Here is a 27,213-nt window from a genome sequence, read left to right as displayed (position 1 = left end):
ACAGTGGACTCATCTCTGTGCTTGTCCTGCTAGACCTCAGTGCAGCGTTCGATACTGTCGACCATAATATCCTATTAGAGCGATTAGAACATGCTGTAGGTATTACAGGTACTGCGCTGCAGTGGTTTGTATCATATCTATCTCATAGACTCCAGTTTGTGCATGTAAATGGAGAGTCCTCTTCACACACTGAGGTTAATTATGGAGTTCCACAGGGTTCAGTGCTAGGACCAATTCTGTTTACATTATACATGCTTCCCTTAGGCAGCATCATTAGAAGACATAGCATACATTTACACTGCTATGCAGATGACACCCAGCTCTATCTGTCCATGAAGCCACATAACACACACCAATGAGTTAAACTGCAGGAATGTCTTAAAGACATAAAGACCTGGATGGCCGCTAACTTTCTGCTTCTTAATTCAGATCAAACTGAGGTTATTGTACTCGGCCCTGAAAACCTTAGAAATATGGTATCTAACCAGATTCTTACTCTGGATGGCATTACCTTGGCCTCCAGTAACACTGTGAGGAACCTTGGAGTCATCTTTGACCAGGACATGTCCTTCAAAGCACATATTAAACAAATATGTAAGACTGCTTTCTTCCATTTGTGCAACATCTCTAAAGTTAGAAATATCCTGTCTCAGAGTGACGCTGAAAAACTAGTTCGTGCATTTATTACTTCCAGGCTGGACGACTGTAATTCATTATTATCAGGATGTCCTAAAAACTCCCTGAAAAGCCTTCAGTTAATCCAAAATGCTGCAGCAAGAGTCCTGACAGGGACTAGAAAGAGAGAGCAGATTTCTCCTGTTTTGGCTTCCCTTCATTGGCTTCCTGTTACCTTACAATATAAAGGCGATTGTTGAGGCGACTGGTGATGTGATTGGCGATGTATAAGTAAAACTGAAGTGAATCGAAAATCACAACAAGTAGCCTGAAGGTGCTTTTAAGGTAAAGATCCGACAGTAACACAGAGAAATCCCCAACAATCAAGGGAGGCAGGAAAACAGGCACAGTGTGGAAGAGAGCCGGAGATTAATAATAACCACTTTGCATTTAATTGTAATAATAACTAAAGATTAAATGCAAAGCAGTGTGGGTGACTGAAGAGGAAACAGTCGGTGCATTATGGGAATCCCCAGCAGCCAATACCTATTGCAACGTATCAGCTCTACTCAGCTGCCTTACAAGTGACGCTCAGATCCAGATGGACTTTAACTTGGACAGTGTCCCACAGTGTCCATGGTGCAGGAAGTCCAGTGGGGTCACTTACTGGGGCTTTGTTTTAGTTCTACCACAGAGTAGAGAGCCAGCCAAAGATGACTGTTGCTTGACATGTGTTTGTTGATTGGTCGAACATATAAATAGGAAGGCTGTGGCTCGAGATCATCTACTAACTGGAAGATTGATGTTTTGATCCCTGGCTCATCAATTCCACATATTAAAGTTATAGAGTATGACCGAGTGTGCTATGAAAGAATCTGTCTTGTAAGGTAGAAGTGCTTTTTGTTAAAAGTCAACTAGCTAGGATAACCTCATCCCTGTATATGAAAGCACCTTCAGACTGTCAGTTCTTTAGAAAGACAGGACGTGAATAACCGAGTTGTGGATGATTTTTCCCCCATACTGTGTTGTCCGTGCTTACCAATAAAACAAATCATGCATAAAAGCCAAATTCATTTAAATCTGCTCCGCATTGATGCAAGCTTCACATCTTATTTGAGTTGTCATCATAACAGGTGTGCAGGGAGTGTGTTAGAGTAGTGATTAACATTTACGACGTAATCCGTGTCTGGATTTCTCTTGTATGGTCTTATTGGCTGAAGGTCCTCTTTGGGCACTACGAGCCACAAACAAAGGCTCGGCTCATTCGCCTGCGCTTTATCTGTAGGACAGATGATTTTCAGGTGAGTCAAGCTGTGCTGTTGTGTCTGCCTGTTGTTGTTTCCATGGAGATTCCTCTTGCAGCACAAAATCAACACACACACACGCACAAAGTCACTGCAGGGATACAATGTTGCTAGGTAACATGTTCAAGACAGTGGAGAAGTCTAATTGGTTTGGTGTTGTTTCAAAGGTTAGTGTGTTGGAGTTACACCAACGTTGTGCTTCCACCGTTAAACTCTGTCGCTGTGAGTCTCCGGCTGACGGACGAAGGCGAGCCAACACTTTGATTTCACTGTTACCGTAGACCAGAGGTGGGCACCTCCAGGCCTCGAGGGCCCGTGTCCTGCAGGTTTTATATCTCACCCTGGGTCAGAATCACATGATTAGTTCATTACCAGGCCTCTGGAGAACTTCAGCTGTGTTGAGGAGGTCATTTAAATCAGCTGTGTTGGCTCAAGGACACATCTAAACCTGCAGGACCCCGGACCTCGAGGCCTGGAGTTCCCCCATACTTGTGCTTCTCACTGCTCACAGAGGCCAGTGTCAGTGTTGCTGGCTCTGTGCTCTGGCTACATTTGGATTCAGCCATTTGTTAGCGTCTTCATGCCGGGTGATGGTGATTTAAGCGGCTCATTGGGTTTGTTGTTACAGATCTTTTTGTGTTGGCTCCCATATGGCGTACTCTGGCGAATGTTGTGTCTTCATCACACACATGGTGAAGAACTCGCTAACATGTCAGCGTGTGGTTGTTGGCTGGTGCTTGGATGCACATGGATGAAACAGTCAAACAAATATGGGCCCGAGTGCTGAGTTAGCTCTGCACCAGCCGTCATCCAGTTTCATTTGGTTTGTTAAAGGTAGGCAGGGATGTTAGACAGTTTCTGCTGTCCTCTCTTTCACTGCAACAACACGAGCTGAGTCTGACAACCTTCTGCTGGCGTGTCACAGGATACATATCTGCCCATCTTTAGCAATCACTTGTTCCCTGCTTATCAAAAAGGGTTGTTTGTGATCACAATCTAATCAGTCGGCTGTTGGACAGATAAAACAGCTTGTATTGTTAGACATGCTAAGTTAAGACTTCATTTAACAGAGCGGTCGACTGTTTAAAAGCTTCATATTTACTCAGTTTCCACAGTTCAGCTTTCTTAAAATAACAAACGGTGGGACAAACTGAAGCTGTCATTAATCTGAGCCGTGCAAACACACAAGCTTTTCCAGTTTGGGTGCTGATTGCAGTGGGATAGCCACCATCCTGAGCAGTACACGAGCATGTACGTGAATGCCGTTTCACAAAAATAAGACGGCTTATTTAGTGCAGATTCAAGAAACTGATACTGTGAAAACTGCAGCTGTTCCAAGGTGCAGTTTCCAGCATAAAAAGGAAAAATACATTGAAAAGTCAAATGAAAAGCATCCATGACAGATGATCAGATGATGAAAAGGTTACTGTCCTTAAACGTCATGTGACATCCATAAAAACTAGCAGCATAGGCGAGGATGGACAGAGCTCCTGGTCGTCAGGGGCCAAAAGGATCAGCTGACACAATCACAGACACGATTGTGAACCAGAACCCAGAGGTCACCGAGCCTGCTGTTCTAACTCAGCTGTTGCTTTATCAGGTGTTTCACTTGGTCTTTGAGATATGGCTTTGACTGTAAATGATGAGATATGGATGTTTGGAGATTTTCATCACTGAACAATGCAGCATGCTTGGTTAAAGTTCTCTCTGGTCTCTAATTTTAAAGGCAAAGTGTGTAACAGTGTCCGAAGAGGAAGTGATCACAAATAGGTGGCTTTATGTCCAGCACAAGGGAACTGAGGACCTTCGTCATCAGCACACTCAGAGTATTTGATGTGTTTCAGAACAATGTGGCCGCTGATTGGAGCAAACTGCCAGTCACAGGGACACAGCTGAGGACTTACACGTGTTTCTAAGAAATTAGAAACACGGACACATCCCGTACTCGTGACCTCTACAGAGTGTTGTGTTTGAATATCTTTACTCAGTTTTTGCCACTTCGTCCTTCTCATGTTTCAGACTGTTGGAGACCCGTGTGTCATGACATGCCAAAGAAAGTCAGCAAGCCTGCTCATGTTGTTGTGTTGGAAACAAATTCTGCAGGGATAATAAACAGATCACGTCTGATTTTGACAGCGTATCAGATCGATGGACTGCAAACATCATGTAACACCTGTTACAGTATCATGTAAAATCCTCGGCTGGTTCTTACGGTGATTCACTGACAACGGGAAGTGATAACACCGTGTGATCAGTACAGAACAGATCAGCCGTTGAAGTTTGATTGAAGACGTTTTTGTCCTGCATGTCAGAAATGTTAGGCTGACTGAATCTACTATTTATACTTAGAGGATGTAAAAGCATTTTAACCATTTTAACCATTTGCCTGTTTGTACGCCCGTGTGTACGCCCGTGTGTACGACTGTGTGTGCGCCCGTGTGTACGCCCGTGTGTACGCCTGTTTGTACGCCCGTGTGTACGCCTGTTTGTACGCCTGTTTGTACGCCCGTGTGTACGCCTGTTTGTACGCCCGTGTGTACGCCTGTTTGTACGCCCGTGTGTACGCCCGTGTGTACGACTGTTTGTACGCCCGCGTGTACGCCCATGTGTACGACTGTGTGTACGCCTGTTTGTACGCCCGTGTGTACGCCCGTGTGTACGCCCGTGTGTACGCCTGTTTGTACGCCTGTTTGTACGCCCGTGTGTACGCCTGTTTGTACGCCCGTGTGTACGCCCGTGTGTACGACTGTTTGTACGCCCGCGTGTACGCCCATGTGTACGACTGTGTGTACGCCTGTTTGTACGCCCGTGTGTACGCCCGTGTGTACGCCCGTGTGTACGACTGTGTACGACTGTGTGTACGCCTGTTTGTACGCCCGTGTGTACGACTGTTTGTACGCCTGTTTGTACGCCCGTGTGTACGACTGTGTGTACGCCCGTGAGTACGCCCACGTGTACGCCTGTTTGTACGCCTGTTTGTACGCCCGTGTGTACGCCTGTTTGCACGCCCGTGTGTACGACTGTGTGTACGCCTGTTTGTACGCCCGTGTGTACGCCCGTGTGTACGCCTGTTTGTACGCCTGTTTGTACGCCCGTGTGTACGCCCGTGTGTACGACTGTTTGTACGCCTGTTTGTACGCCCGTGTGTACGCCCGTGTGTACGACTGTTTGCACGCCCGTGTGTACGACTGTGTGTACGCCCGTGTGTACGCCTGTTTGTACGCCCGTGTGTACGACTGTGTGTACGCCCGTGTGTACGCCCGTGTGTACGCCTGTTTGTACGCCTGTTTGTACGCCCGTGTGTACGACTGTGTGTACGCCCGTGAGTACGCCCACGTGTACGCCTGTTTGTACGCCCGTGAGTACGCCCGTTTGTACGCCCGTGTGTACGACTGTGTGTACGCCCGTGTGTATGCCCGTGTGTATGCCCGTGTGTACGCCCGTGTGTATGCCCGTGTGTACGCCCGCGTGTACGCCCGCGTGTACGCCCGTTTGTACGCCTGTTTGTACGACTGTGTGTACGCCCGTGTGTACGCCCGTGTGTACGCCCGCGTGTACGCCTGTTTGTACGACTGTGTGTACGCCCGTGTGTACGCCCGTGTGTACGACTGTTTGTACGCCCGTGTGTACGCCCGTGTGTACGCCCGTGTGTACGACTGTGTGTACGCCCGTGTGTACGCCCGTGTGTACGACTGTGTGTACGCCCGTGTGTACGCCTGTTTGTACGCCCGTGTGTACGCCCGTGTGTACGCCTTTTTGTACGCCCGTGTGTACGCCTGTTTGTACGCCTGTTTGTACGCCCGTGTGTACGCCCGTGTGTACGACTGTGTACGCCCGTGTGTACGCCTGTTTGTACGCCCGTGTGTACGCCTGTTTGTACGCCTGTTTGTACGCCCGTGTGTACGCCTGTTTGTACGCCCGTGTGTACGCCTGTTTGTACGCCCGTGTGTACGCCCGTGTGTACGACTGTTTGTACGCCCGCGTGTACGCCCATGTGTACGACTGTGTGTACGCCTGTTTGTACGCCCGTGTGTACGCCCGTGTGTACGCCCGTGTGTACGCCTGTTTGTACGCCTGTTTGTACGCCCGTGTGTACGCCTGTTTGTACGCCCGTGTGTACGCCCGTGTGTACGACTGTTTGTACGCCCGCGTGTACGCCCATGTGTACGACTGTGTGTACGCCTGTTTGTACGCCCGTGTGTACGCCCGTGTGTACGCCCGTGTGTACGACTGTGTACGACTGTGTGTACGCCTGTTTGTACGCCCGTGTGTACGACTGTTTGTACGCCTGTTTGTACGCCCGTGTGTACGACTGTGTGTACGCCCGTGAGTACGCCCACGTGTACGCCTGTTTGTACGCCTGTTTGTACGCCCGTGTGTACGCCTGTTTGCACGCCCGTGTGTACGACTGTGTGTACGCCTGTTTGTACGCCCGTGTGTACGCCCGTGTGTACGCCTGTTTGTACGCCTGTTTGTACGCCCGTGTGTACGCCCGTGTGTACGACTGTTTGTACGCCTGTTTGTACGCCCGTGTGTACGCCCGTGTGTACGACTGTTTGCACGCCCGTGTGTACGACTGTGTGTACGCCCGTGTGTACGCCTGTTTGTACGCCCGTGTGTACGACTGTGTGTACGCCCGTGTGTACGCCCGTGTGTACGCCTGTTTGTACGCCTGTTTGTACGCCCGTGTGTACGACTGTGTGTACGCCCGTGAGTACGCCCACGTGTACGCCTGTTTGTACGCCCGTGAGTACGCCCGTTTGTACGCCCGTGTGTACGACTGTGTGTACGCCCGTGTGTATGCCCGTGTGTACGCCCGTGTGTATGCCCGTGTGTACGCCCGCGTGTACGCCCGCGTGTACGCCCGTTTGTACGCCTGTTTGTACGACTGTGTGTACGCCCGTGTGTACGCCCGTGTGTACGCCCGCGTGTACGCCTGTTTGTACGACTGTGTGTACGCCCGTGTGTACGCCCGTGTGTACGACTGTTTGTACGCCTGTGTGTACGCCCGTGTGTACGCCCGTTTGTACGCCCGTGTGTACGACTGTGTGTACGCCCGTGTGTACGCCTGTTTGTACGCCCGTGTGTACGCCCGTGTGTACGCCTTTTTGTACGCCCGTGTGTACGCCTGTTTGTACGCCTGTTTGTACGCCCGTGTGTACGCCTGTTTGTACGCCCGTGTGTACGACTGTTTGTACGCCCGCATGTACGCCCGCGTGTACGACTGTGTGTACGCCTGTTTGTACGACTGTTTGTACGCCTGTTTGTACGCCCGTGTGTACGCCCGTGTGTACGCCCGTGTGTACGCCTGTTTGTACGCCCGTGTGTACGCCTGTTTGTACGCCCGTGTGTACGACTGTGTGTACGCCCGTGTGTACGCCTGTTTGTACGCCCGTGTGTACGACTGTGTGTACGCCCGTGTGTACGCCTGTTTGTACGCCCGTGTGTACGCCTGTTTGTACGCCTGTTTGTACGCCCGTGTGTACGCCTGTTTGTACGCCCGTGTGTACGCCCGTGTGTACGACTGTTTGTACGCCCGCATGTACGCCCGCGTGTACGACTGTGTGTACGCCTGTTTGTACGACTGTTTGTACGCCTGTTTGTACGCCCGTGTGTACGCCCGTGTGTACGACTGTTTGTACGCCCGTGTGTACGCCCGTGTGTACGACTGTGTACGACTGTGTGTACGCCTGTTTGTACGCCTGTTTGTACGACTGTTTGTACGCCCGTGTGTACGCCCGTGTGTACGCCCGTGTGTACGACTGTGTGTACGCCTGTTTGTACGACTGTTTGTACGCCCGTGTGTACGACTGTGTGTACGACTGTGTGTACGCCTGTTTGTACGCCTGTTTGTACGCCCGTGTGTACGCCTGTTTGTACGCCCGTGTGTACGACTGTGTGTACGCCCGTGTGTACGACTGTGTGTACGCCCGTGTGTACGCCTGTTTGTACGCCTGTTTGTACGCCCGTGTGTACGCCTGTTTGTACGCCCGTGTGTACGACTGTGTGTACGCCCGTGTGTACGCCTGTTTGTACGCCCGTGTGTACGACTGTGTGTACGCCCGTGTGTACGCCTGTTTGTACGCCCGTGTGTACGCCCGTGTGTACGACTGTGTGTACGCCCGTGAGTACGCCCGCGTGTACGCCTGTTTGTACGCCCGTGAGTACGCCCGTTTGTACGCTTGTGTGTACGACTGTGTGTACGCCCGTGTGTACGACTGTGTGTACGACTGTCTGTACGCCCGTGTGTACGCCCGTGTGTACGACTGTGTGTACGCCCGCGTGTACGCCCGCGTGTACGCCTGTTTGTACGCCTGTTTGTACGACTGTGTGTACGACTGTGTGTACGCCCGTGTGTATGCCCGTGTGTACGACTGTGTGTACGCCCGTGTGTACGCCCGCGTGTACGCCCGTGTGTACGCCTGTTTGTACGACCGTGTGTACGACCGTGTGTACGCCCGTGTGTACGACTGTGTGTACGCCCGTGTGTACGCCTGTTTGTACGCCTGTTTGTCTCTGGTCTGTTTGTCCACCAGAGCACAGAGAGTGCTGAGGGGCGTTTGTCCTTTATCTTTGTGTGTTGGAGCTCTACAAACTGCAAACACGTGTATTTGTGCCGCTCTGTCCTTACTGTAAGCATCACAGAGCGTGTCTGTGTGCATGTGTGGCAGTGGACCGTGGCTCTCAGCATGAACTAATAAGTTTATTTTTTAATGCTTTGGCATTACACATTCGATTAGCCAGTCTGGTCCAGTGGTCTCACAGATATGAGTCAGGATGTCTGTGTGAGGTCTTCCTGTAACAACAGCACAGGTCAGTCGCTGCTGCTTCAGTCTGTCAGATAATCTTTACATTTAATGACCTTCAAGTATGTTTGACGCTAAACAGAAGACATATCAATATTTCTTATTACAAGTCAAATGGCAAACATTGCCCCACAATAGATACAAGTTGTAATAATAATTCGAGTGTTGTTGTGAATGTAGCATGGATATGTGAAGCTGTGAAGCTTGGTTCACATGTAGGTGAGTAAGATGAAGCAGCTGAGAGCTTTTGTGTGACCACGTACAGACTCAGCAGTAGCTCTGAGCAGGTGCAGCTGAGCCAGCATTACTACACTGTGTTTGTCCTGCATGAGTCTGAGTGTGTGAGAGCTCCTCTCTAAATAAAGCTGCAAACAGGTAATCTGACATATTCACAACCTTAGCTGAGTTGCTCACGTGCTGTTTCTTTCTTTAATAACTACACAATGTAGCTTGCCATCGCCAGTGTGTGAATGTGTGTGTGAATGGGTGGATGACTGAATGTAGTGTAAAGCGCTTTGGGGTCCTACGGACTAGAAAAGCGCTATACAAATGCAGGCCATTTACCATTTACCATTTACACATCAGCAGTAGCATCCAACCAGCTACAGATGCAGTGGTAATATTAGCCCTTCTCATTGTTAAAGACTGCAGAGCTGTTTGGTCTGTTAGCTGAGCACTCCCATTGCTGAACTCCCAATGAGAGCTTATCTCTGCTGCCAGGCTAAAAATAGCTTCTGGTACGAGAAAATAAATAAATGCACGAGCCACAAAAGAGCTCAAAGGGAGGTGTGGCTGACTGTGGTCGTTGGATCAGCTGTTACACAAGAGTAAATTAAAAATCAATTAAAAATTTCCGACTTTTTAGAAGAACTTTTAGATGAAGGTTTAAAAAGTTTTTTTCATCCGGTGACTCACATCTTTAAAGACCAAAACAAACACCCTGAACATCTAAAAGTCTCCGTGCTCTGCTAGTACTCATTAATCATGACCCCATCTCAGTGTGAAACAAAGTCTCAAACGCAGTTTTTAATCACAGATATCTGTTAGCATAAAGGTTTCTGAGTTTTCTCCACTCCAGGCTTGGAGATCTTCTGTAGGAGACCGTTGTAGTCACAGTATGGACATGTGTTCATACTGACCTCCAGTCTGTCTGTGAATCAAAGCCTAATCTCTGGCTTTTGATGCATCATTTATATGTTTATCAAAGAGATGATATTTCAGATATTTTCAGTTCTAGTTTGTGCTCGTTGTCGTCCTGCTCAGCATAGTGATTTTTTCACATCTTGTTTCATTACAATCTGCTCAAAAACCCAAAGGGACACTTTGAAAACCAGTCTAATGGGGAAAATCCTGCTGGTATCTGTTATGAAATGAACTGGAACATGTGTTGGGAACAGTGGGATGCCACATCATTGATGGAAGTGAAAATGATCAAACTACACAGCAGAGTTAAATTAAGGACAGAGCGCTGCCTTATGTCGCAACTTTACGTGGCCCCTCATGTGCATGTAATGCACAAGGTCCTGAGTTCAGTTCCTCCATCAGGTCTTTCTGTGCAGGTTTCCAACCTTATAAACAGGACATTTGCATAATAACTGAAACCAGCCCTTCAGTGGGGAACCCTGCAGTCAGCTGAGACTGAAGAAGTCACCTGGATGAGTGACGAAACGTTTCTCCCACAAAACGCTACGTCCAGATGAACAGAATCAACTCTTGGAGATTTCCTTACCTGGATGATTGAGGACGCATCAAGAAGCAGATGGATAGATTGAAAGTCAGTGTTTGTATGACCACCTTCCTTCACCACAGCTTAAATTCTCTTAGCCAAGCTTTTCTCTGATTTCTTGCCGGCCTGCTCTCCAGGCTTCTTGAGCCTCCTCCTGTTTCACAGCTGTAAACACTTAGTTTAGTAAATTATTAGAAATGTTCATTTCTGTCTGTAGCTGACTGCAGGGACATTACTGGCATGTTAGCTAAGCTCCGTGGTGAAAGGACAGTTAAAGTCATCTTTTTGTTCTGTTATAATGTGAAGAGTTTCAGGTGTAATGATATCTCCAGCAAACCTGTGATTGTGCTGCTTAACAAAGAGCTGAACTGTGGCCACTACACCAAGACTATATTTAGACGCAGCATTCAAACACATGATGTCCTCTGGATGTTGTCTCATTAACTGCCAGCAAAATATGCAAAGCCAATGAAGTCATTCCACAATAAAGTCCACTAAAAACGTTCTGAAGGAGGGTCTAATTTGTGTCACTGTTGTAATTCAGCTATCACCAGAGAGCCGTTTACAGACGAGGTTCTTTCTTTATGTCCCTGTAGAGGGACAAGCTCAGTGCTCATTATTTATGGCTTACAGTGTGGAAATAGCTGCGTCCATCACTGCCATTTGGCCCTCATTACAAACAAGCTCAGGTCATTCTCTGCTCTAGAAGTGAGCCGAGATTTAAAAAAGAAAAAGTTCCCCTGGATAAATAGGAGAGCAGACCCTTAGGTGAATTTTCAAGATCTGTGTCCTCCATCATCCTGACAGGCGTAGGAAGGTGATAGAAAATCAAACCCGTTCTCCACTGGAGCTGGGATCTGTCCTCCTGCCAGAGCAGGTTGTGTCAGGCTGCATGTACAGGAAGAGAAAGCTGTGACGGAGCATGTAAACTGCAACTGCAGGAAGAAATGAACGAGCTGAAGAGGTGTAGAGCCCAGTGTCTGCCTCTTAATAGGATTTAATGACGTGAATTTTTGAGCGCTGAGCTGTTTTTGGATTGAAGCATCTAACATGAGCTTGTATGTGCTGTGTTCATGAAATCATTTACAAAAGTAATTCAGTGATTTAAAATCCACCTGCTTCACGCAGAGCTCTGTGACAGTGTTCACACAAGGTTTGGCAAGAGACTCAATCAACTTTCATCCATAACACTGTCGGTGTAACACCTGAAATAAAGGGGGAAGTAAAGCTAGTGTGAAAAATACACAACATGTCGAAAAGCAACCGCGTAATTTTGGGTGACAATAACAGCAGTTTAGATGATTTTACAGTGAGCCTTGCTGTGAATGAGCAGCGGTGCCCACAGACGGTTTAACGTCAGACAGTATTTTCACAGACCGGAGTTTAAGGTGTGGCGGATAAATACAACAAAATAAATGATACGACAAAAACGGGTAATTTGTAGATATAACAATAAACACAAATTCAGTGTGTAATTGTGTAACTTTATTAGCAGCGTCCTCCTGAAGTGCACCAACAACATTGAGAGTAACGTCCTCCTCTCTGCCCCTCAATGCTCTCTGGTCGCTATGGTAACACATTTCTTTCAAAATAAGACGCACAACTACAACACGGGAAAGACCCAGGGAACCGAGTTAACGATAAAAACCCTGAAAACCATCAATTTCACACCCGAGCCTCAGCTCACAGACCGGTACCGGGCCGTGGCCCGGGGGTTGGGGACCGCGGCCTTATCTTCCACAGTGGCCAAAGGCTCAGCAGTTTATGTGGCGATCCTTCTCCTCAGCCACTCTTCATAGCGGCCTTTGAGGCCTTACCAAAGATATCATCTCTCCGGCCAGCTCCGGGTCTGTCTCTGTCTCTGTTAGTAGGAAAAGGTGTTTGCATTGATATTAGTAATTAAAATATTGTAGTTGGTGAGGATTTCACAAATCAGTGCAGCATTGGAAAGAAAATAATGTTAGTGAGAAAGTAAACTGAGGTCATTCCCAGTCAGCAACCACTGGGTGGCTGCTGGAGATGTGAAAGCACTAAAGTTCCACTCACTAGTGACGTGTCAGTGATCCCATAGCAGCCACAAGTCACTATGTTCCCAGACCAGTGGATGAGTGGTTGCAGGAGGTTGCCAGGTGACATATACCAGAAACATGTTTGCATGTGCTCTGGTCAGGAGCGTGTTGACACGGTCAGCTGTAGTTAGCAGGTCAGTGGTGAGCCACAAGGTTTGCTTAGAAGGCAAACGTTCTCTGTTTCAGTTTGAATGGTGCTTGGTTAGTTAGCAAGTCTCTGCAGACTCCAAGCAGCCACAGCAGTCCTTCATCACCAGGGCAGTCCCAGCGTTTCTGTTTCAGCACCTCTTTGTCCCCCCAGCAGAACCTTTAGTGACCCTTGTTCCTAGCGACTGGTGGTTAGCAGACTGAGCTTCGGCCTGTGTGACTGAGGCCTTAGCCCGTTTCAGATTACGACTATACAGGTGCTACGTTTTGAGTCAAATGGACCCAGATTTCCCAGCTGGCATGTTTGTAACACACAACTAGAAAATGTGCTCCCTGTTTAAAATGCATGTGGATACTTGAACCTGAAATAAATGGCTTAAAATAACTGAAATACTCTGTCAGTGTCGCCACCACGATGAATCCAACCACTGGCAGTAAAATCTGTTTGGCACACAAACATAGATTTCTTTGAGCCACATCAGGCAGAGTGGAGAGACGTGTCGGCCTCGGGTCCCCACCGGGCCCGGCTCACTGCCACAGCCCAGACTATTTTTATCCATCCAGAGGAACATCGGCATCCTTTCTCCAGCCTGCTTCCATAATTCCTCTCTGTGTGCAAACACACGCTGACAACAAATGCAGCGGCCGGCGCTTTATAACCGCCTGCTGTTTCACACCAACAGCTCCACGTTTCTGTGCACACGTTTCTTTCACTGCGTCAATGATGAAAGTAAAAGTAAGAGAAGAACTGACAGGAGCATCTGGCCTAATGCCAGTCGAAAAGGGAATTGGATCAGTGCATCTCCTCTCACAGCTGTGTGTGTGCGTGTGTGTGCGTGTGTGTGTGTGTGTGCGTGTGTGTGTGCGTGTGTGTGTGCGTGTGTGTGTGTGTGTGTGTGTGTGTGTGTGTGCGCGTGTGTGTGTGCGTGTGCGTGTGTGTGTGTGTGTGCGCGTGTGTGTGTGCGTGCGCGTGTGCGTGCGTGTGTGTGTGTGTGTGTGCGTGTGTGTGTGTGTGTGTGCGTAGCTGTGTTTCATGCTTGCATTCACATGCCACAGACATCAGCCCTCCACTGATATTAATGATGCTCCACAAAGGTTTGATCCAGTCTTTGTTGCTGACAGCGGTCTGAGTCTTGTGTGGACAGCAGCTGATGATTATAACCTAACCAGAGTGACTGAAACACACAAACGGCTTCTTCTTTAGCACCTGTCGGTAAAAAGATTCTCTTCTTTTCTTCCTCTTTTATTTTTGTACATGCAGCGCCGGCCCTAAAGGAGACAACATCTACGAGTGGAGGTCCACCATCCTGGGCCCTCCGGGCTCCGTGTATGAGGGGGGAGTGTTCTTCCTGGACATCGCCTTCACACCAGACTACCCCTTCAAACCACCCAAGGTGAATGACGCCCTGCAGCTACGCTCCTCCCCTACAGCTGTGAACAATGGCAGCGTTGTCCTAGCTGCCTGTCACTGTTGTCCAACAACAACGAGTCATTGAAGGCTCGTTAACCTTCAGCATGTTGACAAAACAACATGTGACTGCAGCCCAGGACAGAGGATGCTCGTACTGAGCGCACAAAGCTGCTTTCCTTTAGTCTCTAATCCTAAATGAAAGAAGTGTCAGTGTCTGTAAATGCAAAGCTGGTAGTAGTAGACAGACTGAATTCTTTAGGATTACTACAAGTACTCGCTGACAGCTTCTTTTATTTATTGTATTAACAGTCAGTTTTCATTACAAACTACGTTCATCGGTGGGATTTCACATGTTCTGTTCTTGGTTTCTCAGATCATCTCCTCTTTAGATCTTCATTTAGCTCTTTAACAGTTTTACTAGGCCAGTACTGTCAGTTAATAATAACTGAACCCAAACTGATGTACGGTGTACAATTTCCCCACAGTGCCAATGAAATCAGATAAGAGAGGGGAACAAAACAGCAGATTAACCACACCACTGACACAGCAGACACAGTCAGACAGGCTGTGATACAAACGCACAAACTGGCACTTACAACGGTCACAGAGGAAACATCAAGAACAACGTTGTAAACTTCAGAGTTCGTGCTGTGCAGCTTTCAGGAAAACTGCAACATACCAGGAGTCACATATCCGAGTGTGCAGGTGTGGTTAGCGTGTTCACCGATGCCAGAAGTATTCAGTCAGCAGCAGCTTGGTGCTGCTAATCAAACACACTGGATTAGATCATTAGTGAGTGTGACCACCTCTTTGGCAGTTTGTCGTCTGCAGCATGTAGGAGTGGGCGTCCCAGGAAACTTACCCTCAAACCATGCAGCGCTCAGACGTAACTGGCTGTTTCGAAAGGATTGTTAGGGCAAAGCTTCTCTTCTATTTATAAAGAAAGAAAGAAAAGAGTTGCCTTGTGGACCACAAGACCACAGCTGAGATGCTCCAACTCACAGTGCCACAAAGCAGACGTGGCATATTAGCCTCACTGTCAAACATGGTGGGGAACGTGGTGGCGATGTGGGGTTGTTTGGGTGTTGGGCACGCTGAAGTCACTGTATGAAGTCAGACGTCTAAATACAAAGGCTTGACCTAAAATGCGTCACACAGCAGCAGGACAATGGTGCCAAGAAACCCTACAGCAGAATCAAGGTTTCACAACAGGACCTAAAGAGAGCTGTGCATAAACCAACAGCTGTGAGCTGAAGCAAACTGAAACCATGCTGGAAAGAATAGACGGACCATGGTGCAGGAAGTCTAGTCCTTATTGTTCCTGCACAGGTTTGTCTGTAGCAGAGCTCCAAGTGTAGCTCCCTCTGTCATGAGCCAACAGGGCTGCTGTTGAAATCTTCCTCTCCTCTATTTGACCCTCTGCCTAACACTGTGCTCACACCATCAGTGCTCAAAGTGATTTTTCTCTCACAACAAAAGCTGAACTGGTTCCAAGTTTGGGTTTTTTTCCCAGTGAACAGACGCAGCATCCACTGGGATGTTCTCAACGAGCACTGACCAACAGTTCAGTGACACGTTGGTGAAAGTGTAGCTGGTCATGGGTGCGCCGTGTCACAGTGGCTTAAGCATCAGGGACATAGTGTTGTTTTTGTAACCAAGCACCCACACTAGGGCTGCCACAAACGATTATTTTGATAGTCGACTAATCAGAGCATCATCCATTGGACGTACAGGTACAGCTTATTGCACCAGCAGCATCTGACATTCAGTGGGTAACAGACGTCTCCGAAAACGTCGGAGTGCTTTTGAAAATATGCGGTGTCTTGATAAACTGAGCAGATATTTGAGGTTTACACAGCTACATTCTCGGCTGAAAATATGTTAAACGTTTATTTTGTGACCCAGAAAGAATAATAAGAGTAATATTAAAACTTACTAGCTGCCGCCATTGTTGGAAACTGAGCTGGGCGCTATGAATTCTGGGACACAGCTTCTTCTTCTTCGGGGTTTAACGGCAGCTGGCATCCTTGTACATGCAGTGCTGCCATCTTCTGTTTCAGTCCGTTATTACACTCTTAAATCCTGCTACTTATTCCTGCGTCTTTCAGGATCTTACAAAGCTTCAAACGACACGTCGACTATTAAATCAGTCGTCGACGATTTTGATAGTCGACGTAATCGTGACTAGTCGACTAATCGTGGCAGCCCTAATCCACACGTTTGAAATCTGATCTCTAATCTCAAACCCACTTCTCACTCTGGTTCTGTGTCCTTCCTCACACCATCAGGAGTGGATCTAACGTTTGAAGCAGCCACACAGCTGTGAAATGATATTCTCTGCAGGTCGGGTTCCCTTAAACTCTGCAGCAGGGCTCGGTCTTTATCACCAACTTTTGTGGTGGAAACCCGGCTTTACGGTTTGTGCAGCCTCTGAGACGGCCACAAGATGTGCTGCTTTCCCCCACCGTGTGTGTCCTTCTGCTGTAAAACTGCTGTAGGACGTTGTGCGTTCATGCAGGCTGAGGAGGAGACTGAGCCCTCAGAAACAGGCAAAACCCTGGAACAGAGATCTAAACTTTTTGCAGCATTTGCATGTTCAAATCAAACTGCCAGTTTGTATCAAAGCAATGAGGTGCTTCTGATCGCATTGTCCTGTCCTGCATGCCCTGGCATTCAGCTGCATTCGGCCACCCTCCAGTAGAGTCTAGGAATACTCATTAAGTAATATCTAACTGCTATTTATGTGCTTAAACGATAAGGCAGGAAACTATCTGTGCCATGTTTAATGCTTTACAGCGGGTCGTTTAGTGTCTGTGCACATGTGCCACTGACAGGAGCGGTCCAAAACTGTGTGTTAGCAAATATGCATATATGATGTTTTGCACTGAGGGTGTTCTTGACCAAATGTTGTGATTCAACTAAATATTCACAGCATGTTTTTAGCAAACCTTTGCTAAAGGTGTACTCACATGTATCAAACTCACATGTATCAAACTCACATGTATCAAACTCACATGTATCAAACTCACATGTATCAAACTCACATGTATCAAACTCACATGTATCAAACTCACATGTATCAAACTCACATGTATCAAACTCACATGTATCAAACTCACAGGAACGCTCAGAGTCATATTTTTAGTGGAATTTCACAAATCTGTGAAAAATGTGTTGAGCTTGTTTGTTTTATTTTCTTTCATCTGCTTTGTGTTACGAGGCCATTACAGACAACCATAAGTAACAAAGTCTGTTTACTTTGTTACAAGTTCTGAATTCTTGCTCTTTAATTTCCTTGTTGTTGGGTCTATATCTCTGACTTGTTCCAGTATGTAAAACTCTGCATCCTCAACACTGAGCCGCTTGCAGCCCTGTGCTCATGCAGACAGAACAGGGAGGAACGTCAGTGACTTTAATCAGCTGCTTAAATCTGATATTTTCAGCTGCTCTTCTTGGCTTACTGTCGTTTACAATAAAGTAGGCTGCTGCATTTGCAGTATCAGTATCTTAGTCATGAGGAGCAGCACTGGAGAAAGTATCTGTAGTGTTGCACAGCGCAGGTGAGCTGTGTGTGCACTGTGCAAGGACGGCACGGCGTCACATGGTAGAAATGATTGGTGGCGTTCCCACCGTTGTGATACATGGATAGACTTTATGTAAACTATCTCTCATATTTCTGTATGTCTCGTATGATTATGTGAAATAGAAAGTCACGAGTGTGACTGCAGTGGTGAAGTTAAGAGCAGCCTGGGAATCATTCAGACCATCCCGAACCTCGCCTACCAGGAGTGTAATCAGATGTTGATGCTCCATCTGTCCAGTGTGTATCACTTTTTGTTTTTGTGGTTTTGAAATTTACAGCAGCTCAAAGTTATTGGGAATCATGTGACCAGGCCTCGATATATGATCTCCTGTTCAGTGTCAGCTGTGTGGGTCCTCACACAGAGCCCATCCTAACTCTTGGCCTCCTGCCGCCTTGTTTTTCCATCGTGGTCGTGATCTTTGCCATCCAACGTACAGCGAGCCATGTGACAGCTGCTCACTGCCCTGGATCACTCACTAATGTTAGGTTGAGCTGACACTGATACTTTAGAGGCTGAGCATTGCAGGGATGCTGCATCAGTATTTGTACGTTGGTCCGAGCTCAGAACTGGTTGAGTGACGGCTGAGGTGAGATTCCCCCAGCACTGTGCCCTGCAGTAACTCGTGGCTTTGAACTAAACTTCTCTATACACTTAATCTTCCTCTGCGTGATATAAATCTCATTTTCTGGGATTTCATTTCCAGTCTGCATGCATAATATCGCTGGGCAAGATACGAACCCCAAGCTGCTCTCTGACCACATCCATCATAATGTAGCTCACACAGAAAAATGTGCGAGCATGAATGAGTGAAGGAGACGTAAACAAGGGAAGCAAGAAGGCATCAAGGCAGGTTAAGGGCTGACCTCGGCTGACTGGCAGGTTCCTCGGGCCTGTTGGCTAAATGGTAAATGGACTGGTTCTTATATAGTGCTTATCTACTCTACCTGAGCACTCAAAGCATTTTATACAACTCGGCGCATACGAGAACTTTTTCCTATACATGCGATCGATCCTTGGAGAGCAGCTCAGGGTTAGTGTCCAAGGATATTATGCGTGCAGACTGGAAGAGCCAGGGATCAAACACCACCTGAGCTACAGCCCCAGGTCTTTTTTTTACCTCACTTCCATTTGTTACATGCACAACAAGAGGGACTCGTACACGGGCTAATGTACATTCAAACAGAAAAAACACATACACTGCAGCTCCCTCTCCTCCCTTACCCAGCTTTCAGGCTCGGAGGAAGATGAGAGCCACCAAGGACTGCATCAGCGTGCAGCCACAGGAGGCTTCAGTGTGTACAGGGCTGCTTTGAGTGCGCACAGTGGAGCGTTTCAAAGAGACGACAGACCTAGAGGAATATTCGTGATGGGATTTATAAACAAATGCACCGATTTGCTAAATCTGTCAGGCTGCGTTCCAGAAATAAACCTCGGCTAACGGGAGGTCGGCTTCTTGCTGAGGATTTGTGACGCTGCATTCAGAGCTGGTGACACTGAAGAACAAGCTAAAAACAGTTGTCCAATGAATGCACCAAGGACATGAGGCATTTATGGCAAAGACTTCAGGCACTGAACAGTGGACATGTTTGAGGTTGCAAACAACTATCACTGCCTCCAGCCTGCCAGCTATTGGCTGTGACTGCAGACAGCATGAGGAGGTTTCTGCAACATGGGTCCAGATCTCATCCCAGGCTGCGTGCCAACACACTGTGAAGAACAGCTGACAGATATCTTCATGGACCCTCAGCCAAAGCAGAGTGCCAGCTGCTGTATCATGAAATGCTTTGAGAGGCTTCACATCAGCTCACGCTTCCCAACCAAGCTGGGCCCGCTGCCGTACAGAACAAACCATTCAGCCGAGGTTTCCACCCTGTGTCTCTGACTCACGTAGAGAAACCAGAAGGCTTCAGCCAGAGTGCTGCTCATTGACTTCAGCGTCCAGCGTGACATGTTCCCTGCTGGGCTGCCTGACACGTGCACTCGGGACAAATAACGTTGCTAGAACACACCGCGCCCCTTCTGCTCACATTACTGACATGTGACATCACCAGTCACGTCACGCACAGGTGTTGGTCTTACAGCCGACCACAACGAGTGCGCTTACAGGAAAGGAGCAGCTGACACTATAACCGACGGACTATACCTGCAGCTCTCTGACAGAAAGGATTCACGGCACAAGTTCTCGGGAGTTCAGACAGACGAGCTAACCCACCTCTCCGTCACCTGGCTGATGGAGGTGGACCTCCCGTCCCAGCTATGAGCAGATTTTACAGAAGTGCCGCTGAAAATAATCTCAGCTACCGCATCTCTTCCTGGTTTGGAAACAGCACCGCAGATGACAAGAGTCAGCCCTCACATAGCTCGCTCACACTCAAATGCCTGACAGCACTCACACTGCTTAGCCAGAGCATGTGTAATGATAACATTTCAAGTTTTTTAACACTCATGCTGTGCAAGATAACACAATGTATATTTATAGTGTATCAGTGAAGTCCTCTCAGATGTTTCCAGTGTGGCGCTGCAGCACTGCTGACGTGAAACAGTGACAGATAAATCAATCTGTTGATCTTCATAATAGGAGGAGGGTTTGTCTCTCTGAACGGAGGAAGGGTGACATGAACGGGGGCAAGCTACAGCTCATCAGCCTCGTTTCTAAAGACACACAGAGGTCAAAGGTCACTGCTTAATGATGCAGGGCTCTTTGTGCTGAGCTATGGAATGTCTTCAGTGTTGATGCAGGCACACAGGCAGGATATGAAGAGCACTGTCAGCCTGTGCTGCTCGTTTAATCTAACTGACAAGTGTTTCATTGATTGAACCTGTCACGTCCTAAATGTCAGGAGGCATGTGCTAACAGACGGAGCTGCAGGAAAACACTGCAAGTCTCTTATCATAGGCCTGGTTTATTGGGCCTGTTTGTTCTTAGTTATTGTGAAGGGAACAGAAATAGAGCGGCCGTCCTCTCCTAGACTTTTTGTGGTGGACTCGAGTCCACCACAGTCCCAAAATATAAAAAACACTTGTTTGTTTGATCACCTTACATGTTGTTGATAGTTAAACGAAACCTAAAATAAGCCTTTTTTAAAACGTGTCATTGGCTCAGAGGTCAGGATCAACAGGATGCAGCATCAAATGAAACTGTTTCTTAACCAATCAGGTGACGTTCCGTACGAGGATCTACCACTGCAACATCAACAGTCAGGGCGTGATCTGTCTGGACATCCTGAAGGACAACTGGAGTCCCGCCCTCACCATCTCCAAGGTCCTACTGTCCATCTGCTCCCTGCTCACTGACTGCAACCCAGGTGAGAGCTTCACACACACACACGCACACAGAGATGCTGTCATGTAGCTGTGACAGGCTGACTGAGCTGCTTAAATCATGTACTTTACTGTGAGGCTGAAGTTGTGTTTGCAGCGCAGCAGCAGCAGCAGCAGCAGCAGCAGCATCCCAAGAGAACAGACAGGCAGTGTAGTGATGAAAACAATGATTGTGTGTGTGTGTGTAACACTGTCCATCACAAAAGTGTCTCTTTTATATAAATGTTGTGCTCTGGCTCCATCACAGGTACAGAGGTCCACGGTGTTTTTTGTTTGTTTCAGGTGTGCTCTGCTCTGCCTTCATGTTTCTGAGACTGTCTGTGGGTCATTTTGAGCTGTCACAGGTATACCTGGCTAACAAGAAGCTCCTTTCAGCTGCTCCTGTATTAAAGTGTGAGCCTGGGATTCCAAACCCCCTTTAATCCGTTCAACATTTAACCAAGACTGTCTGGAAAAACTCAATCCTGGAAGCATTTGTGCCAGTCTGACCCCGATTACTGTAAAGACAACAGGGACCTGCAGGTGGTGTGTGTTGGTAATGAACAGAATAAAGATTCTCAGTTTTTAAAATCATTTTTTTATCTCTACATTATCAGCACTTTGAGAGTTAAAGTGAGTTAACTCAGAAATGTGCTGGACCATGAAAGGTAGGTCAGGGCCAGAGGATGACTAGGGATGGGTATCATTTAGGTTTTATCCGATACCGGTACCAAACCGGTACTTTTGAAACAGTGCCGGTGCTTAAACGGTGCTCGAACCGGTGCTTAAAGAATGGAGAACACAAACTTTGTCCAAAAACCTCTCATGTTTAACTGTTTTCCACTTTTTCTTTGGTCATTTTAGCCTTTTTGGCCAGGGTGAAGGGAGCATCTGCCATCAAACAAGAAGACAGCCGCATGTAGCTATGATGATGTTTGCTAGTTCACCTTACATGCATTAATGTAATAACGTGGTTAGCCTACTCAACGTAAATTACACACGAACAACATGAAGCTACTCACGCAGAGAAGAACGGCTGCTGCTGCATCATCATCCTCATCATTTCTGCTACACTGGCAGGGCTAGGGGCCAGGACTCTCCTCTTCGGGTTTCTGGGGGATGTTGCATAACAGGCACCACACCCGCAGTAGATGTGCTCGGTGTGAGGTCTCGCAGCAAGCTATCAAATACGGCGCATTTAAAAAAAAAAGCGCTATGCGTCGCCAGGTGTTTCATCGGATTCTTGGTGTTACCTCCTTTGACAGTATCACAGTATCAGCTTAAAGCACTTGTTGCTGCTGAGTTTGCATCTTTTGCTGTGAAGTACAGCCAGACTTTGACCGCTTCACCTTGGGCATTTTTAATCTGTAGCTCTGCTCTAAAAGAACGTATGTACCTGGGCCCGCCTACTATCCTCGGAAACGTAAAATGATTGGCTAGAAAGTGTATGACATCTCAAGAAAAATAAAGCACCAAAATGTGCGCTGCTTTTCGGTCTGGTTACTACCGTTTATGTCTGACATAAGCAGTAGGGGGGATGGGTACCGGTACCCATCCCTAAGGATGACTGATGGTTTTAGACGTGAACAGCAGGAAATGAAATGGTTACAGATCAGAGAGTGGAAGGAACTCTGGTGATAGCTCGGTCCTCTCTGCAGGGACTGCTCTGTGAGAAACGCAGGACTACAGCTGGAGGCCGCCATGATCACAGCTGATTTACTCTGCTGTTGCATCAGAGCAGTGGAGATGAAGATGAGAGAAGCTTTTCCTCCCCTCCTCCTCAGCGTGCTCACATGAATTTAGACGGTTCCTTTTAAGTGTGATGCAGAAGAGGTTTAATCGAGATCACGTCTCTGGCAGAAAAGGGGAAAGACTCCTCCCTGTTACCCACGCACTCCCTCTTCCTCTTTCTGCCTCTTGCCTCATCAGAATCGACCCACTCACAACACCCTCAGTACTCGATCAAGTGTTTAAACTCTGAATCTCAGGTTTAGCCCTCATAAACTGAGAGAGAGAGAGAGAGAGATCTGTACGTTAGAGATTTTATATCGGATAACTTGGAGTGAAGCCACGTGGCAGCTCAAAGCTGTATCAGCTCGTGTCCACATGTAAACCAGCTCAAGCTGCTTATTTTACAGAACTCCAGCCTGTGAGTGAGATCAGCTGACAATCAGGAAGGTTTTTCTGCTTCAGGCTTGGTGTGTGTGTGTGTGTGTCTGTCTGTGTGTGTGTGTGTGTGTCTGTGCGTGTCTGTGTGTGTGTGTCTGTGTGTGTGTGTGTGTGTGTGTGTTTGTGTTTGTGTGTGTGTGCGTGTGTGTCTGTGCGTGTCTGTGTGTGTGTGTCTGTGTGTGTGTTTGTGTGTGCGTGCGTGTGTTTGTGTGTGTGTCTGTGCGTGTCTGTGTGTGTGTGTCTGTGTGTGTGTTTGTGTGTGCGTGCGTGTGTGTGTGTGTGTCTGTGTGTGCGTGCGTGTGTTTGTGTGTGTGTTTGTGTGTGTGTGTGTGTGTGTGTGTGTGTGTGTGATAGACATGAGATCACTGTCCATGGTCCTGAAAGTCTAATTTTAATGTGTTTGCAGAGATCAGAAGAAAAACATCTTCAACCATTCGAAACATTCAAATAAAAATGGCTGCTTTTAAAATTCCCTGTGCTGGATGATCATCAGTGTGGGGTCCAGAGTCAGGGTCTCCATTCTTCTCTTCTCTTACATACTGTCATGCTTCGACCTTTGCGGGGCGTCTGCAGTTCCTTCCAAATGCACATCAATCATCTTCATTATGGGTGCTGACGGGGGCACGACTGTAGCACTGCTCTGATTGTAGGGTTGGTTTTGATCCAGTGTCACGTTCCATGGATATCAGATGTAAGCATGGTCATCATCAACAGATCTGGATTATTTGGAGCATAAGGAAGATACTGTGGACTGAGCTACGAGCCCATCTCTGGACTCCCCCCACAGTTCTTGAAAATGTCTGCTATTCTGGGAAACAAAGGCATTATGGACAGACCTGACATATTCTCGTGTTTTCCACATAACCACACAAATGTCCCACTCTTTTCCTCCATGCAGCAGTAACTACGGCCATGTCAGCTGGGTTGCTTTTTTGGCTTTAATTATCAGTACAATGAGCAGTGAACTGTGGCTCAGTTTGCTTGGTTCATTTGAATCTTTTCCTCCTATTTTGAGAAATGCAAAAATCTCAGATGCACAGTCTTGTTGCTCCACTGTCTTTGTAAATACCAGCGATTAGTAACTAACACGTCGGTAAGTCTGGCACTAAACCTGTTAAACCCTCCGTCACTGTGTGCAACGCGGCTCCTGGTTTGGTGTCCAGAGACGTTGTGAATATGAGCAGAGAGCTTGTGAAGGCTGAATGAGTTCTCTGCTCTGTCACTTTGCTGAGACAGGAACCAGCAACACAGTCAACAGTCATGGATGTGCCGTTTATCAAAAGACAGGTAGGCACAGGACTACAGCTGGAGGCCGCCATGATCACAGCTGATTTACTCTGCTGTTGCATCAGATCACGTGATGCAAGCTTGACATCAGGGGCGACCGTGGCTCAGGGGGTTGGGAAGCGCATCTGTAACCGGAAGGTCGCCGGTTCGATCCCCGGGCTCTCTGTCCTGGTCGTTGTGTCCTTGGGCAAGACACTTTACCCTGCCGCCTACTGGTGGTAGCCAGAGGGGCCGATGGTCCGATATGGCAGCCTGGCAGCTGTGGCTACAACTGTAGCTGCCTCCACCAGTGTGTGAATGTGAGAGTGAATGAATAGTGGTATTGTAAAGCGCTATATAAATCCTATCCATTAGTATTATTAGTATGCAAGCTTGACATCAGACTACAGGAAACACTGAGCTCCACGTGTTTGAGTTACCAGTGCTTGTAACAACATTTCTGTGCCTTCCAATGAGCCGAGGTCTTTGATGAGGCTGTGGTTCCACAGGCCAGGTAATCAGATGTTAGACAGCACCTTATGTCTGTTTGTGTAAACATGTCCTGTACACCACTCTCACAGACGACCCATCTGTGCCCAGCAATATCTCGCTTCCACTCAGAGTCTGACGTTTACAGTCAAGCAGCTGACTGATGCAGGCTTTTTAAGAGCAGTGCTGATATCTGGCGATTCAACCCTCTGTATTCCTGTTAGAAGGTTCCAGTTTATTTTGACTTACCTGACCGTCCAAAGACAGATCTGTTGGACCTATTCAGGATGTCCTGACACACAGCGCATCAAACGTTTTTGCATGCAGCACGCTAACAATGTGACAGGAGGAAGTGTTGTGATTCCCGTCTGAAGGTTTTCAAAAATAAATTCTGGCTGAGACCTGGTCAGAGCCCTTCCCCCACACTGAATACATACAGGATACCGAGGCAGCTGACCGCCCGCTCATCACTGTCACAGATAGTTTTGCTTTTGCACAGCTGTCCTGCTGAGTGTGCCTAAAGCCTGGCTGTGCAGTCTTTTATATTATGAGTTTCAGAGAATTCATTTACCTGCCATACTTTTCAACATGTGACAGCCAACACGTGGTTAAACATGTCTGCCGTTTGTTCTTGTATTCCAGCTGACCCTCTGGTTGGAAGCATCGCCACACAGTACCTGACCAACAGAGCTGAGCACGACAGGATAGCCAAACAGTGGACCAAGCGCTACGCTACATAGAGCAGCTCCAGGACCCCAGCGCCTCCCCCAACACACACACACACACACCTCCTCTCTTCTGGAATCTATGGAAGCACACCCGCCCCTGTCATCCACCCCCCCAACCCCCGAGATACAAACTGTTATTTGTTCCATGCTGACTTGAAAAGCTTCTTTTTTATACAAAGAGTCTATTGGGATTGTATTTTCCAATACACTGAATGTTGATATGGTCATGAAAAGCTTTAATACTGTTATTGTTCTGTTGATGTTGTTGTTCTTATTGTTGTGGCATTGTTTATAACATTGTTGCCACCCGTGTCATTCTCTTTATCTAAAAGCGCGTGTGATGAATTCCTCCCGTTTCATGTGATGTAAAAATGTTCATACTGAGTGAGTGCATTTCATTTTGTTTGTGTTTTCCAGCTCATGGTCAATATTAGTGCATGGCATCAGGACATGTGTTCATGTAGTGGACACGTAGTCCCGATATTTCTGTTCAGGCAGAACTGTGGCATGGAGTGAGCCCATCATCATATATGACAATAGTGCTTAGTTTGCTGTACACTTAATGCCTTGTGAGAACATACATACTCATCGAATACTCAATAAAACACTGGCTGTCATGTGACACAGCTTCTCTCAGTCTGTTGTTTTAATTCAGCACTGCGTGATGTCAGCGCGTGCTCGTCGCTGTGACCACTTCCTGTCAGAAACGAGCTGTCAGAGGCTCACCGCAGAGACTGAATGATTAGAAGGTGAGAGGTAATTCCCCTCTGGGTCAGACATGATTGTGGCATCTGATGCAGTGTTTTCAGTCACTTTCTAGTAACGTGGATCCGTTCTACTCGCTCACGCAGTACAGACTCGTTTGTTCCCGAGTCGGTCACAGCTGTGCACTTATGTAACCGTGTGTCTTACTTCCTCTTTGTGCTGTTAGACAAAAATTTCGACAACACAAAGCGTCGTGACTGAGTGCACGTTCAGCCTTTATGGCAAAGACCTGCGTCCCGCAGTGCTGCTGGTCACTGATGTTCTGTCTGCGAGCCGTTTGAATCAAGTGAAGGCGGAGCAGCACCTCCTTACCCCGAACTGTGACTGCAGCCGTTCATCACCAACAAATTAACTCCAGAGCAAAAAGCACAGCTAAATACTTAAAGGGGAACGTCCTCATCTAAGTTTGTGCAGACGCGGTTAACAATAAAGTAATCCTGCATGCTGACACATTTACTTTCAGACTGTAGTCCAGGGCGAGCTTTCTTTTCTTGTTCCCAGTGGCGTGTTTGGAAGATGCTCCGACCACCACACGTCAGGTCAGTGACGTCTGCGCTCCCTCTGCAGTCCTCCTCTGACACTCAGCTGACTCGAGATGAAAACAGTGGACTTGTCATGTATTTGTCATAATTCAGAACTAAAAGCAAAACAAATCTTTAGTTGTACTTTTCCACTTTTATTATTTGCAGTGTTGACTTGTGCCGTGACTTGTTTGTGACGGCACTATTTTACTTATTTTATTCTTCCTTCCTTGTGTCCTTGTGTTGATAAAGACTTTAAAGTCCTCTCAGAGAGCCTCTATGCTGACAGTAGGTTCTAGCTTGATTCGTTCTA

General features: G+C 47.5%; 1 protein-coding gene across 1 annotated transcript in view; it reads left to right on the top strand.

The window, feature by feature from the left end:
- Positions 1 to 26,219, top strand: part of LOC146614091 (ubiquitin-conjugating enzyme E2 E2-like) — a 68,119-nt gene extending 41,900 nt beyond the window's left edge. The window contains exons 4-6 of the mRNA XM_085378997.1: positions 13,929 to 14,061; positions 20,820 to 20,967; positions 25,529 to 26,219. Of these exons, the coding sequence (XP_085235123.1) occupies positions 13,929 to 14,061; positions 20,820 to 20,967; positions 25,529 to 25,626 (379 nt within the window). The 3' untranslated portion in view covers positions 25,627 to 26,219. The remainder of the gene's footprint in view (positions 1 to 13,928; positions 14,062 to 20,819; positions 20,968 to 25,528) is intronic.
- The last annotated feature ends 994 nt before the right edge of the window (positions 26,220 to 27,213 follow it).

Source organism: Diplotaxodon limnothrissa, linkage group LG18 (assembly GCF_057381915.1).
Source record: "Diplotaxodon limnothrissa isolate DT_005_m linkage group LG18, D_limnothrissa_male_GT1.1, whole genome shotgun sequence".
Taxonomy (NCBI): Eukaryota; Metazoa; Chordata; class Actinopteri; order Cichliformes; family Cichlidae; genus Diplotaxodon; species Diplotaxodon limnothrissa.
The sequence above is the reverse complement of the archived record's forward strand: the minus strand, read 5'-3'. Positions and strand labels throughout refer to the sequence as shown.